General features: G+C 36.4%; 4 protein-coding genes across 4 annotated transcripts; 2 read left to right on the forward strand and 2 right to left on the reverse strand.

Moving 5' to 3' along the window:
* The first annotated feature begins 542 nt into the window (after window positions 1-542).
* LOC114520117 (actin-related protein 10-like) lies at window positions 543-6,626 on the forward strand. Its single transcript, XM_028540332.1, has 13 exons — window positions 543-758; window positions 969-1,041; window positions 1,152-1,249; window positions 1,321-1,429; window positions 1,607-1,713; window positions 1,908-1,976; window positions 2,804-2,880; window positions 5,023-5,058; window positions 5,148-5,274; window positions 5,648-5,729; window positions 5,810-5,886; window positions 5,990-6,114; window positions 6,323-6,626. The coding sequence occupies exons 1-13, from the start codon at window positions 682-684 to the stop codon at window positions 6,499-6,501; spliced, it is 1,236 nt and encodes a 411-aa protein (XP_028396133.1). The 5' UTR covers window positions 543-681; the 3' UTR covers window positions 6,502-6,626.
* On the reverse strand, window positions 2,984-4,510 carry LOC114520118 (BTB/POZ domain-containing protein 3-like). The gene has a single exon (XM_028540333.1). It carries the CDS (start codon window positions 4,258-4,260, stop codon window positions 3,172-3,174), a length of 1,089 nt encoding a protein of 362 aa, XP_028396134.1. The 5' UTR covers window positions 4,261-4,510; the 3' UTR covers window positions 2,984-3,171.
* A 1,564-nt stretch (window positions 6,627-8,190) lies between the features above and the next one.
* On the reverse strand, window positions 8,191-9,452 carry LOC114520039 (BTB/POZ domain-containing protein 6-like). Its single transcript, XM_028540238.1, has one exon. The coding sequence runs from the start codon at window positions 9,319-9,321 to the stop codon at window positions 8,269-8,271; it is 1,053 nt and encodes a 350-aa protein (XP_028396039.1). The 5' UTR covers window positions 9,322-9,452; the 3' UTR covers window positions 8,191-8,268.
* A 516-nt stretch (window positions 9,453-9,968) lies between these two features.
* On the forward strand, window positions 9,969-12,031 carry LOC114520022 (proteasome subunit alpha type-6-like). Its single transcript, XM_028540219.1, has 7 exons — window positions 9,969-10,058; window positions 10,132-10,226; window positions 10,557-10,638; window positions 10,726-10,881; window positions 11,104-11,282; window positions 11,503-11,597; window positions 11,770-12,031. The coding sequence occupies exons 1-7, from the start codon at window positions 9,983-9,985 to the stop codon at window positions 11,825-11,827; spliced, it is 741 nt and encodes a 246-aa protein (XP_028396020.1). The 5' UTR covers window positions 9,969-9,982; the 3' UTR covers window positions 11,828-12,031.
* Window positions 12,032-12,383: the final 352 nt, after the last annotated feature.

Below are 12,383 nucleotides of genomic sequence, written 5' to 3' on the forward strand. Positions count from 1 at the left end.
GCCATGTTTTGGAATAGTATTCTGAAAGAAAATTGAATATTCGTGAAAAGCTTTGCAAGCAGAGGGAGCATTTTTGCACAAAACGTGGAAGTGCTATAAACAGAGGAGTTAAAACGAAACTATAGAGCCCATTGTCACTGGATGAGGCCACGAGGGACGACAATACTCCATGTTATAGAATGTTACAGAGGTATTTTGATGGTTTAAATTTCAAAACATATAGTTGCATAGTGTGCTTCAGTTAATATGTTACTCTATTACTGAATCTACGTGCCCTTTTGGAATTTACATCACCAAAATTTCGTTGCGACTATAAAAAAATCATAAGAAAAAGCTTCATACACGATATCTTTTTTAACTTTTTAAATTTCTAAGCTTTCTTGTTAGCCTAAACTACTTTTACCTTTGCACTTTTCTTACTGCCTTTCTTGTTTCAAACGTTCATTATTTTTTTCCAGCTAAATACTTTGGGCGTGGTTTTTAACTTCATGCGAATATTTTACAATACTTTTACATGAAGTACCACCATGGTTGCAAAAATAGCAAAATGTTATCAATAAAAAATCGGATATTTTCATGTTACAAACTTTTATGATTTCGTTGGATTCTTTTTCACATTACACGTTTCAGCTACAGAAATATGCTTGATACGACGTAACTGATATACTCTAGGTTTTAAATATGCCATTGTTTGACGTGATCGGTCTTGGAGGGGAAAAAGTAGCCGTGATCATTGACATTGGCGAAGCATACACCAAGTAAGAAATAAAATCATATTTATAGCTAGTTTATGATTTTTATACCATGTGAATATCAGATGGGATGCTATGTTATTTAACTGTGTTATATGCTATATAGTTAGGTCGATATATCAGGATTTATAGCACGAATAGTGTAAATAATCGTGGCATCTTGCCTGATTCATTTGAAGCTCGTGCAATATTATAATGCAACGTTACATTTTGCAGATGTGGTTTTGCAAGTGAGATTTCCCCGAGACATATTATTCAAAGTTCTGTTACAAGAAACATCAATGGCAAAGTGAGCTCTTTCATGTGACATTTGATCAGTGTTATCATAATGTTAAATCTTATACTCAAGTTATCGATTAATACTAGCTGGCATATCATGAATTTCATCTTCATATATAGATTTTTGAAGCAAGAATCTCTCCAAACGGTGTAGCAAGTACTACAGATGACACCCTGTATGGGACTCTCCGAGATTTCATACACCAGATATATTTCAGGTAATGATATGAAACTCCACTTCTTTGAAGTGGAAAAGGCTTCACTTAATATGTTTGAACTATTATTTTAGATATCTTCTTGTGAATCCAAAAGAACGACGTGTCGTCCTCTGCGAGTCCTTGCTCTGGCCAACCAAATTTAGGGAAATGTTAGCCAAAGTTTTGTTTTGTCATTTTGAGGTACTGCACAACTAATCCAATTGTTTTGATAATAATATATATGTAATTCTAATTAGCTCAATCATTTTGAAAATGCAGTAATAGCTGGGACTTGATAAGGATTTTGTTCTGTTAACTGTAGAGAAACTAATTGAGGTTGAACTAATTCAATTTTTTTTTCTTTCAATCCTCAATCAGGTTCCCTCCGTTCTCTTTGCTCCAAGTCATTTGATGTCACTTTTTACTCTTGGTATCTCAAGTGGTTTGGTCATGGAGTGTGGTTATTCTGAAACCAGTGTTCTACCTATATCCTTTTTACAAAACAAGAGTTTGACTTAAATATCCCGCTACTAATGTGAACAGCAAAGAGGGTAATATGTGATGCATATCATTTGTGTCTAAATAGCTGCTTGTTAATTCATTACCTAAAATCCAAGCATAGTAAATAGAAGTTGAACATACAGCTGTACAGCAGATTTAATTCCTTAACCTTACTGTAAATATTTGAAGGCATTCCGATGATAAATTCTATTGAATTCCTTCCTCTTGGTGCAAAAATAATCCATAAGTAAGTGCCATATAAATTCTGAGGTTTTTCATGCAATGTATATAATTTTATACAAAAAAAAGACAAAAAGCCAAGTTTTAATTTTGAGTTTCAAATACTCAAATACAGTAATAAACATTCTCAGCATGCAAGGTAGTAAGTTTTAGTTTCTCTATGTTTCATTAAATAGCTGTTTGGTTACTGCTTTTCTTTTATGATAATTTTCCAGCTTGTTCTTACTCCAGGAAAGTACTGGCCCATTTTAGCTATAGATGAAATTTGAAATTATTTAAATAGTGAAAACACCACAGCTAAAAAGAACTGATTTTAAATGCAATAAAACTTTCAAAGTTTAGTTGCAAAATGTTGTAAAATATGGACAATTTAGTTCTGTAAAGTTCACTATTATTTTGCCATATGCATAATGGTTTTATACATGGGCTGAAAATGGTTATTTTTTGTAATAGTTACTTTCACTGTGCAAATGGAATATATACAGAATATACAAGCTTTCTAGGACCATATTTTCCACATTTTACAATATTTCACAACTGAATTTTCTTGCTGTAGTTTTTTTTTCTTGCTAAGATTTGAAATTGCTGAAATCAACCATTATCAGAATGTTTATATAAATTACTATTAACAGTGGCGTAGCCAGCCTGACAATTTAGTCATGCTATGCTAATATTTTGGTGTTCATTGGCTGTTAAAACAATAAATTTGTAAAGAAATGAATAATGATAATAACATAAAATTTGCATAGCATGACTAAATCGTCAGGCTGGCTACGCCACTGGCTATTAACATTGATTGCCTGTTACTTTAATTCACTTTAATATTTACCCCAGCCGTTTGAAATCAGAGTTAATGGAGAAAGGCCTGGTTCATATTGGTACCGGTATTAAACCATTGTCTTCAATACAAGGTAAAACTCTTTTTGACTAAGTAACTTAGCATGTAGGTAAAAAACCAAAAATTTTATTAATTGATTTTAATTAATTAATAATTAATTAAACTAATAATTGAATAATTATTAATTTAATAATTGAACTAATTAAATTGACTAGCTTACAGTAAGTTGGAAAAAGGCCATTTTCTGATCGTATTGGTTTGTCGACTTTAAAGAATAAAGTTTTGGAAACACATGTTCTATGTTTTTTTAAAATTTACTCATGATAATCGACTGTTGATTTGCCTGATTTTGACCCTTTTTTATTCAACGACGTTTCTCAAAGTAAATTAATATACTAATTAATATAATGAGTCCTATAACTGTCGTGTAAAAACGTGAATAAGCAAGTCTAAAAGGATAACAGACAAAGTTTTTAAGCTTGTTAGTCCACGAGCTGCTAATTTTTTCATCAGCAGCACTGTCTTCAATTACTCCATGAAATTGCCCGCGATGGCGTTCCCTCTTTATCTTTTTTGTATCCCAAACTGTGTTTTTCGTGCGCTTGCCGTTCATTAGCCGAATGATGTCCATAGCTTCGTTATCCTGTAGAATATTGGTTGAGATAACATCTTTGGTAAATACCCCTTGAGTCATAAGCAGGAAACGGATAGAATATATTGCATTACCAAGAACCCTTCTGCGGTTTTCTGCTCTGTTGGTTTCCGGTGATAATTGACGATCAGCCCACTTTAATACAGCCTTAAATATATCTGTTTCATTGAGGTAAAGCGTATCCCTGTCCAGCAATACTTTCAATGTACTTTGCTTGATGTTTAAGAAGTGCTTTGAAGCGAAATAATCTTCTGCTAGAGCGTCTATTTTATTTAGACATATCTCAGCAAACGCTTCTGCATTTAATTCTAAAAATTTCTCAACAAACTTGAAGGCCGTTTGCGTTTCTGTGCTCCGTTTAAGTGAATTGTGGCAATCAGGATGCAAATGTACTTTGTACTTTATCATCAATTCCAGTGTATTGAAAGATTTGTCATGAATTGTCGGGCAATCGTCTTTATAAATATAGCTTAAGAACCCAGCGAGGTTGTCGCGGTCATATGATAGGCGAATGGTCTGCACAGGTTTCGCGTCTTTCCGATAGAACATGTCGTGAAACACAGGACTGCTCAGAGCCAGCACGTACTTGTGAGCGTAGAATACGTTCTCGGGCTTTTTTCCGAACGTTAATTTAATGTCGCTCATGAAGGTATTATTGTACATTTTTTCAACGTCCTTCGCTTTTATTGGTGTCCATTCGACGTTCTCGACTCTGTGTGATGCTGCGTGACTGCTCTGTTCTGCATGAACAAAACACAAAAACCCGGTTGCCAGCGTAAACACAGAAAGCCAGCAAAACATTTTACATTTTCTAATGAATTCCTTATGCTACAATCTTCTTCTCAACGTGAAACGAGAATAGTTTGGACTCGTAATGTTTCTATGTTTAATGTCGATTTCTTGTACCAAGTTTCATACTAAATTTGCCAATTTCCGGGAAAAATTCCAATCAGCTAAAGTCGTATCGACCAACCTCGTACCCAGGGTTTATTACCTGGGTACGAGGTTGTTATACGACCTGATAAAAAAAGCATACACAGATTTCTTTATCTTTTCTTTAAGCGGCCAAAATGGTCAGACCGGTCATATTTTGAATCGGAATGGAGCTGTATTTCAAAATACCAGTAATCTGTGTTTACTGAAACTTAACCGGACTGGTCTGACCTTTTTACTGCATAAAGGAAGGCGTCCTACGGCTCTCCCTTATCAGGCACAACAAAACGTTTGTTTTTGCAACCAAATAATCAGATTGCGGCATATTTAGCTCGTATATAGCAAGTTACTATAGTAAGGTATTCGAAATACGTTCCAATTTTATAGCAGCGTTTTCAAACAACTTAGCATCAAATGTCGTATAACAACTGCCTAAAATGAACAGACTTCTCGACTTTTCAAATAAGGGTTTTCGTCAGAAGAGTTGCTGGAAACGCCGGAAGATGTGTTAGGCTATTGTAGGCAGTTGATATACCACTTTTGATGTGTGTTCGAATTAATTTCCCCAATGTACTTTTTGTATAGCGGAAATAGTGAAATATTTGAGAGTAAAAAATACTTTCTGTTTAGATGATTTGCCTGAAAAAGTGTTGGAAGATATAAAAGGTATGTTACCGATAGTTAAAATAATATATTTCATTTGGTCTAATTCGATAAAATTCGTTTATAATTAACGACATTCTCTCTCTCTACAGCACGAACGTGCTTTGTTGGTCCCAAGATAAGCATTCCAGTTAACGAAGCGAGACCTCCGTCAATGGTTCATTCTGTTGACTATCCTCTGGACGGGGGGAAGCTCTTGAGAGTCGAGGGACAGATTAGGTACGATATGAAACAACCTTGCTTTGACAGTCGATTGTGTTGAAATCATGAAATGTTGGCTGTACGATACCGCTGACATGTCATTTATGAGCGCTTTCCTTCAAGCGACCAAAATGGCTTAAATCATATTTTGAAATAGAGTATTTCGCTAGAATATAGCGGTGAAACGAAGCATTTTCCGCTCTAATCAGATCTAAATAACGTTGAACTCGAATGCAAAGTTCTTGAAAAACTCTTTTAGGCTACGTTTACACGGGACAGGACGAATTTGAAACCTTGGTCGAATTCGTCCAGTTCAGGTGTTAACACAGTAAAAATGGATGAAAATTTGAAAGTTTTCCCCGGTATTGAGTCGAGTTGTTTTTCTTAACAGGGAACAGACATGCGATGTTCTTTTCGAAGGAGACGATGAAGGGAAGTCGATTGCATCTCTTATACTTGACGCCATTATTAACGTAAGTCTTTGCAGTTCTTCATTAGCGAAAAAATATTGTTTTGTGTGGATTTTCGCGATGATCCTGAAATTTCCCCCTAGTCTCCGATAGACACTCGGAAGGCCCTCGCTGAAAATATTGTTCTCATTGGTGGAACGACAATGGCTCAAGGATTCAAGTAAGTCTTCCACAAGATTCTACATTGGCGGTTTAGTTCAACCTCGTATGTAATACAGTTACTGTCATTAGTTTTTCAATTCTAAACATTTCTGTCATTTCAGGCACCGTCTTCTTCAAGAGCTCCATTCGCTTCTTCAATCAACGAAATACCAAAACCGTCTGAGCATTCAAACGGTGAAACTCCACGAACCTCCTGTGAAGGCCAACTGCGTGGCTTGGTTGGGAAGTAAGTTGCACCAGCTAATAATAGCTGGAGCCGGCTGTACGAAAGATGGATAGCACTAAACCTGCCTTTCAATTATATCGGTTTAACCTTGAGTTCTTTGATAAACCTTGATATTCTGAAATTAAGCATTCTCTTTGATAGCTTTTAATCTGTGGTTTTACTGCTTTTCAAGCGTTCAAAACAATTTACTTTTCTTTTTTGTCCACAGGTTCAATTTTCGGCTCATTGGAAGTGCTTGCTGATCGTTCTGTTGCGAGGCTGGATTACATCCGGGAACCGTCGATTCCTGATTGGTGCTCGCTCGCGTCACGAACCAATGAGAACGGCAATATTTTAACTAACGAACAGAAGCCGAAGAAATTTATCTTTGGTTCCCCCGGAAAATAGTTTTCCCTGTAAAACTTAAATGTTTTCTAAATTAATTTAGATTGCATTTGCTGTATGCGAGGGCCAATTGGGTAAAATTACAGGGATAGCAGGGAGTATATATGTTCAAGCATGGATATTAAAAACATACATTATCTATCTATGGTTTCTATTTCTATTCATATCTTTTTCCCTGATCTCAAAACCGGTCAGCCTCGTCCTTGAGTTTACCAACCTTGAACCCAGTGTCTTTTCTCGGTGCTCATGCTCCAAACAAGACTAGTCCCTAGTCCTCTTTAGCGCGCCTTGCATTCTCATGCTCTGCTGCGTCTGCAGTCACTGCCCGCGGGTTCAGTGATGACTACATCGAATTACAAGACAAAGTACTGGCGTGAGAAATCTCAACCCGCTGATTTTATGTACAGCTGTCTCGGAACAATAAAAATCCAAGATGTCTTGTAGGTAAAAAAACAAAATTATTAATTAATTAATTAAACTAATAACTAAATCATTATTAATTTAATAATTAAACTAATCAAATTCACTAGCTTACAGTGAGTCGGGAAAAGGCCATTTTCTGATCATATTGAGGGTTTTCTGATCGTATTGAGGGTTAATGCGGACCTTAAAGAATAAAGTTTTGGAAACACGTGTCCCATCAAGGTTTTTTAAATTTACTCCTGATAATTGACTGTTGTTTCGCGCGATATTGACCCTTTTTTAGTGCAAAGTTTCAAAGAAACTTTGCAGTATTGTGATAAGTGGCGAAAGTTCAAACGAGTCAGTCAGTCAGTCATAGTGTAAACTTTCCGGGGGGTAGGTTGATTTATGCTTATAGTAACTTTTTGTACATGATCAGTAATTTAAAGTTTTTAAAATCAGTTTAACTTGCTTTATTTATTAATGCACCATCTCTTCTGCTAAGTTCATCAAAATATTGGCCGTTACTGTAAATTTTGAAGCATTGCTTTTCCGTGGTTAACGTTTGGGTTTTGTTTTAAAGGGTTTTTCTACCTTTTTTTCCTATACGTCACAACTACGCATGTGCTTCTGCAACCTCGTACCCAGGGTCTTTACTTTGGTGCTTCCTAATAAATGTTCCCGATTAAAGAAACGAAGAGCGACGAGTGTTGCTTGAAACATTCCGGCCGTAAAAATCAAGCACTTGTTTGAGAATCTACGCAATTTATCAACTTATGTTATGAATTACGAGCATTCAATTCAACACAAATATAATTTGGAAGGTTTATTCCATAAATAGAGCTAAGGGGTTAGGAAGAAACGACGCTGTGTTGTTTCATGTATTTATAGATCTCTTACACGAATATATATATTATGTCGATAGCAAGTCGATACCTGGTATTCTGCATACAGTACATAATTGATAATATGCAAAACGGACATATTGTGTAGTAATCAAATTATTTTGGTGGAATACAGTATTGATTATAAGTATATTGTTTTGTATCGATTTACGCGTCGAAGTATCCACATCATAGACATAATAAGATTATATGCATCGCGGTTTATTTACATTATTTACAACGCTATTTTGGCTATTCTTATGAAATGACGAATAAATATTTGTAATATTTGACGAATAAATGTAGTCACAGTTGTTTGACGAAGAAAAGAGACTAAACTGAGAAAATCGCGCCTAGTTTACATGAGCAACTAAAATTATAATTTAATAGTGACAATATCCGCGACTAACGTACTTTGAGTAATTTCCTGTTGATTACAGGTATTACAGGGCATGGAAACTTTGCGCTATCCTTGGATCCCTGGTTAACTACTTCTTTTCGTGCAAAAATAAGTGAATAATACAATGAATGCTGTTGCTAAACATAACCTGTAAAAACGTGAATCACCAAGTGTAATCTTTTCAGCAGCAGCACTGCCTTCAATTTCTTCATGAAATTGCCCGCGAAGGCGTTCCCTCTTTATCATTTTTGAATCCCAAACTGTGTTTTTCGTGTCCTTCCCGTTCATTAGCCGAATGATGTCCATAGCTTCGTTATCCTGTAGAATATTGGTTGAGATAACATCTTTGGTAAATTCGCCTTGAGTCATAAGCAGGAAACGGATAGAATATATTGCATTACCAAGAACCCTTCTGCGGTTTTCTGCAGTGTTGATTTCCGGTGATAATTGATGATCAGCCCACTTTAATACAGCCTTAAATATATTTGTTTCATTGAGGTAAAGCGTATCCCTGTCCAACAATATTTTCAATGTACTTTGCTTGATGTTTAAGAAGTACTTTGAAGCGAAAAAGTCTTCTGCAAGAGCGTCTATTTTATTAAGGCATATCTCAGCAAACGCTTTCGCTTTTAATTCCAAAAATTTTCCAACAAACTTGAAGGCCGTTTGCGATTCTGTGCTGCGTTTAAGTGAATTGTGGCAATCAGGATGCAAATATACTTTGTACTTTATCATCAATTCCAGTGTATTGAAAGATTTGTCATGAATTGTCGGGCAATCGTCTTTATAAATATAGCTTAAGAACCCAGCAAGGTTGTCGCCGTGATATGATAGGCGAATGGTCTGGACGGGTCTCGCGTCTTTCCGATAGAACATGTCGTAAAACACAGGACTGCTCAGAGCCAGCACGTACTTGTGAGCGTAGAAAACGTTCTCGGGCTTTTTTCCGAATGTTAACCTAATGTCACTCATGAAGCTATTATTGTACATCCTGTCAACGTCCCACGCTTTTATTGGCGTCCATTCGATGCTGTTGACGCTGTGTGATTCTGCGTGACTGCTCTGTTCTGTATAAACAAAACACAAAAACCCAGTTGCCAGCGTAAACACAGGAAGCCAGTTAATTGAGAAAAACATTTTCTAATGAATTGCTTATGCTACAATCTTCTCAACGTGAAACGGGAATAGATTTCAAAATGCTTGCAATTTGTGTTTTGAGTGCTTGTTGCTATAAACAGCCATTTATACTCTGTGCTTGACGACGCTTTTGTTTGTGCCACTGTCAAAGTCATACTGCGGTCTGTGACACGCATCATCCTCGTCCCCAGGGCCTAGCTCCGTTGCTCTCCACATAGGAGAGCAACGGAGCTAGGCCCTGGGGACGAGGATGTGACACGCATTAGACCGGAAATTTGGGAAATATTACCATTTGCGTTCAAGCTTGCGCCGTGCGATTTTAAAACGTACGTCTCACGTTTCAAACGTACGTTTTGTCACGCCCCCTTTCATGTTGAGGTTATTTGTAAATACGGTTTTAAAATACTGAATGCAGCTATTTGAAAAAAGAAAACTGCGCCTATATAGGTTTACTATTTTCGCGCTTCGTGCTCATGATCCAGACAAGACTAGTCCCTAGTCCTCTTTAGCGCGCCTTGCATTCTCGTGCTCTGCGGCACTCTGCGGTCACTGTCCGCGGGTTCAGTGATGACTACATCGAATTACAAGATAAAGTACTAATGTGAGAAATCTCAACCCGCTGATTTTATGTACAGCCGTCTCAGAATCATAAAAATCCAAGATGTCTCGAGGAACAAGCACTGGTTTTGATCGACATATTACTATTTTTTCACCTGAAGGAAGGCTTTATCAAGTCGGTAAGTGCGTTGAGCGATACTAGACCATGTCACAAACCTCTTTAGTGAAGTTCCAAGTCTTCTTTATCCGTAGAATATGCATTTAAAGCTATAAACCAGGGGGGGCTCACCAGCGTTGGTGTTCGGGGAGCTGACTCAGCGGTTGTGGTGACTCAAAAGAAAGTGCCGGTAATGTATTTTAATGATTTTTTTGCTTTGGTAACTGGGGTCGTGGGTAGTTGTTACTGCTGTAGATGTGTCTTGTATGGGTGTAGAGGGGAAACTCTGGTGTGGGGGGGGACACACATGTCAATTGTCACCCACATGTCACCCCCCCAACTTTTAGAGTGAAAAGTCCCTGAATGTTATTTCTAGATCCTATGGTAAACTGCAAATATACCTGTTTATACCTGGCTGCAAACCATTAATTCCTTTCAAATTTAGTTAAAATATGATAAAAAATTTTCCTCATTTGCCCAGGAAATTTACCATTGAAATCTACCCAACAATGCATTTTAGGATAAATTGTTGGATGCCTCAACTGTGACTCATTTATTTGAAATTACGGAAAGAATAGGCTGTGTAATGACAGGCCTAATTGGTAAGAAATGAAGTAATTCTATGAATTCTCGCATTCTAAGGAATAAATAAAAGCAGCGTGCAAATATGTTTCTCTGCATTTTTTCAGCTGATTCCAGATCTCAGGTGCAACGAGCACGTCAAGAAGCCGCAGCCTGGAAGTATAAGAACGGCTATGATATTACAGTGGATATGCTGTGCAAAAGGATTGCAGATATCTCTCAAGTATACACACAGGATGCTGGAATGAGGCCTTTAGGATGCAGTAAGTAAAACATAAAAGAAAGGGGGAAGATATTATTGGAAATCCATAGAATCCAAAACAAGTTTTTAGTTCCTTTTTTTGGGCTTAGTAAGACTTTGAATTCAGAATCAACATTCTAGTGAAACTGTTTAGTATTTTAATTCATGGTCATATTGTAAAAGGGTTGCTTCAGATTTGTGTACTTCTTTTTAATATTTTTATATCCATCCATTCTTTTTGTAGCAATGATGTTGATTGGTATAGATGATGAATTGGGTCCACAGTTATATAAAACAGATCCTGCTGGCTACTACTCAGGGTTTAAGGCCTGTTCTGTTGGTGTCAAACAAACGGAAGCAAACAGTTTCTTTGAAAAGAAAATGAAAAAGAAACCAAACTGGACACAAGAAGAAACTATTCAGGTGAATGACATTTTGATTTTGTACAAAATTCGGTATATATGATTGTACATAATTGAAGCATAGTTTCCATAACAGGGTGATTCTCTGGTCACGCACTTGACAATGCTATTCTTGATTCTTCAAAATATGAAGCCTTAAGAAACAGCAATGTCACTTGTGTGCATGACCAGATAATCACCCAACAGCAATTTTAACAAATCTTTATTCTTGTTTTCTTTAGATGGGTATAAGGTGTCTTTCATCTGTTTTATCAATTGATTTTAAACCTTCAGAAATTGAGGTTGGCATCGTCACAACAGATGAACCTAGATTTAGGTAAACAATTTAAGTCACTACTCACTATGTCTATATTGTGTTGGATTTAGAGAGTTAAACTCTAAATTAAACTCTAATTTTTAGATCATGCATGGTAGTATTTAGCCAACACTATGAATTGTAGTGGTATTGAACTCAGCCAATAGCGACCAATTATGTCTTTTGTTTTTAGACCACTAAAGGAATCAGAAATTGACAGTCATCTGGTAGCAATTGCTGAAAAGGATTAGACTATGTAGAAAAAGAAATTTTGAAAACATTATAATAGCTAATATGTTGTACGTAATGAATTGTAATGTATTGTAAAAGAAGGAATACAATACTGTATGTGGCTTTGTGGTTAACAAGGTTACGGTTATAGTAGACTGATCAGACACACCTCTTTTAGTATGGTTAGTCATGGCTATTCTTGCTGGTGTTACATAGGGGTCAACGACCTGCCTCAGAAACAGATCACAAGTAATTGAGATTCAAAGTAATGTCACCTGAAGTTGTGAAAATTACCAAGTTTGTATTTGAGTGTCATCATTTAGTGCAAATTAAGCAGTTTCACCTTTTACCATTTGGCTAATAGTATTAGTTGAATAGTTGGTTAAAAAAACTTAAATGGCTATTAGTGGCCTCTAGTAAAAGCACCCCAAAAGTAGGGTGTTTAACATCAGTCATCGGTATGTTTTTAAATGTCATGAAATTATAGTATACAATATTTCTATGGCACGACCACTGTGGCAGGACTAAAAACAGGCTCTATCGACTTGTGACAGTTTACGATTCAAGTAAGTAACA

This window comes from Dendronephthya gigantea, unplaced genomic scaffold, assembly GCF_004324835.1.
Source record: "Dendronephthya gigantea isolate DGI-Jeju-01 unplaced genomic scaffold, DenGig_1.0 000015F, whole genome shotgun sequence".
NCBI classification, from domain to species: domain Eukaryota; kingdom Metazoa; phylum Cnidaria; class Anthozoa; order Malacalcyonacea; family Nephtheidae; genus Dendronephthya; species Dendronephthya gigantea.

Excerpts from the sequence above, each read along its gene's own strand:
- LOC114520117 (XM_028540332.1), top strand. The coding sequence starts at position 682 with ATGCCATTGTTTGACGTGATCGGTCTTGGAGGGGAAAAAGTAGCCGTG. Across the intron at positions 5,730-5,809 it reads TACTTGACGCCATTATTAAC|TCTCCGATAGACACTCGGAA; the intron begins GTAAGTCTTTGC and ends ATTTCCCCCTAG. Across the intron at positions 5,887-5,989 it reads ACAATGGCTCAAGGATTCAA|GCACCGTCTTCTTCAAGAGC; the intron begins GTAAGTCTTCCA and ends CTGTCATTTCAG.
- LOC114520118 (XM_028540333.1), bottom strand. The coding sequence starts at position 4,260 with ATGTTTTGCTGGCTTTCTGTGTTTACGCTGGCAACCGGGTTTTTGTGT.
- LOC114520039 (XM_028540238.1), bottom strand. The coding sequence starts at position 9,321 with ATGTTTTTCTCAATTAACTGGCTTCCTGTGTTTACGCTGGCAACTGGG.
- LOC114520022 (XM_028540219.1), top strand. The coding sequence starts at position 9,983 with ATGTCTCGAGGAACAAGCACTGGTTTTGATCGACATATTACTATTTTT. Across the intron at positions 11,283-11,502 it reads CACAAGAAGAAACTATTCAG|ATGGGTATAAGGTGTCTTTC; the intron begins GTGAATGACATT and ends TGTTTTCTTTAG. Across the intron at positions 11,598-11,769 it reads ACAGATGAACCTAGATTTAG|ACCACTAAAGGAATCAGAAA; the intron begins GTAAACAATTTA and ends TTTTGTTTTTAG.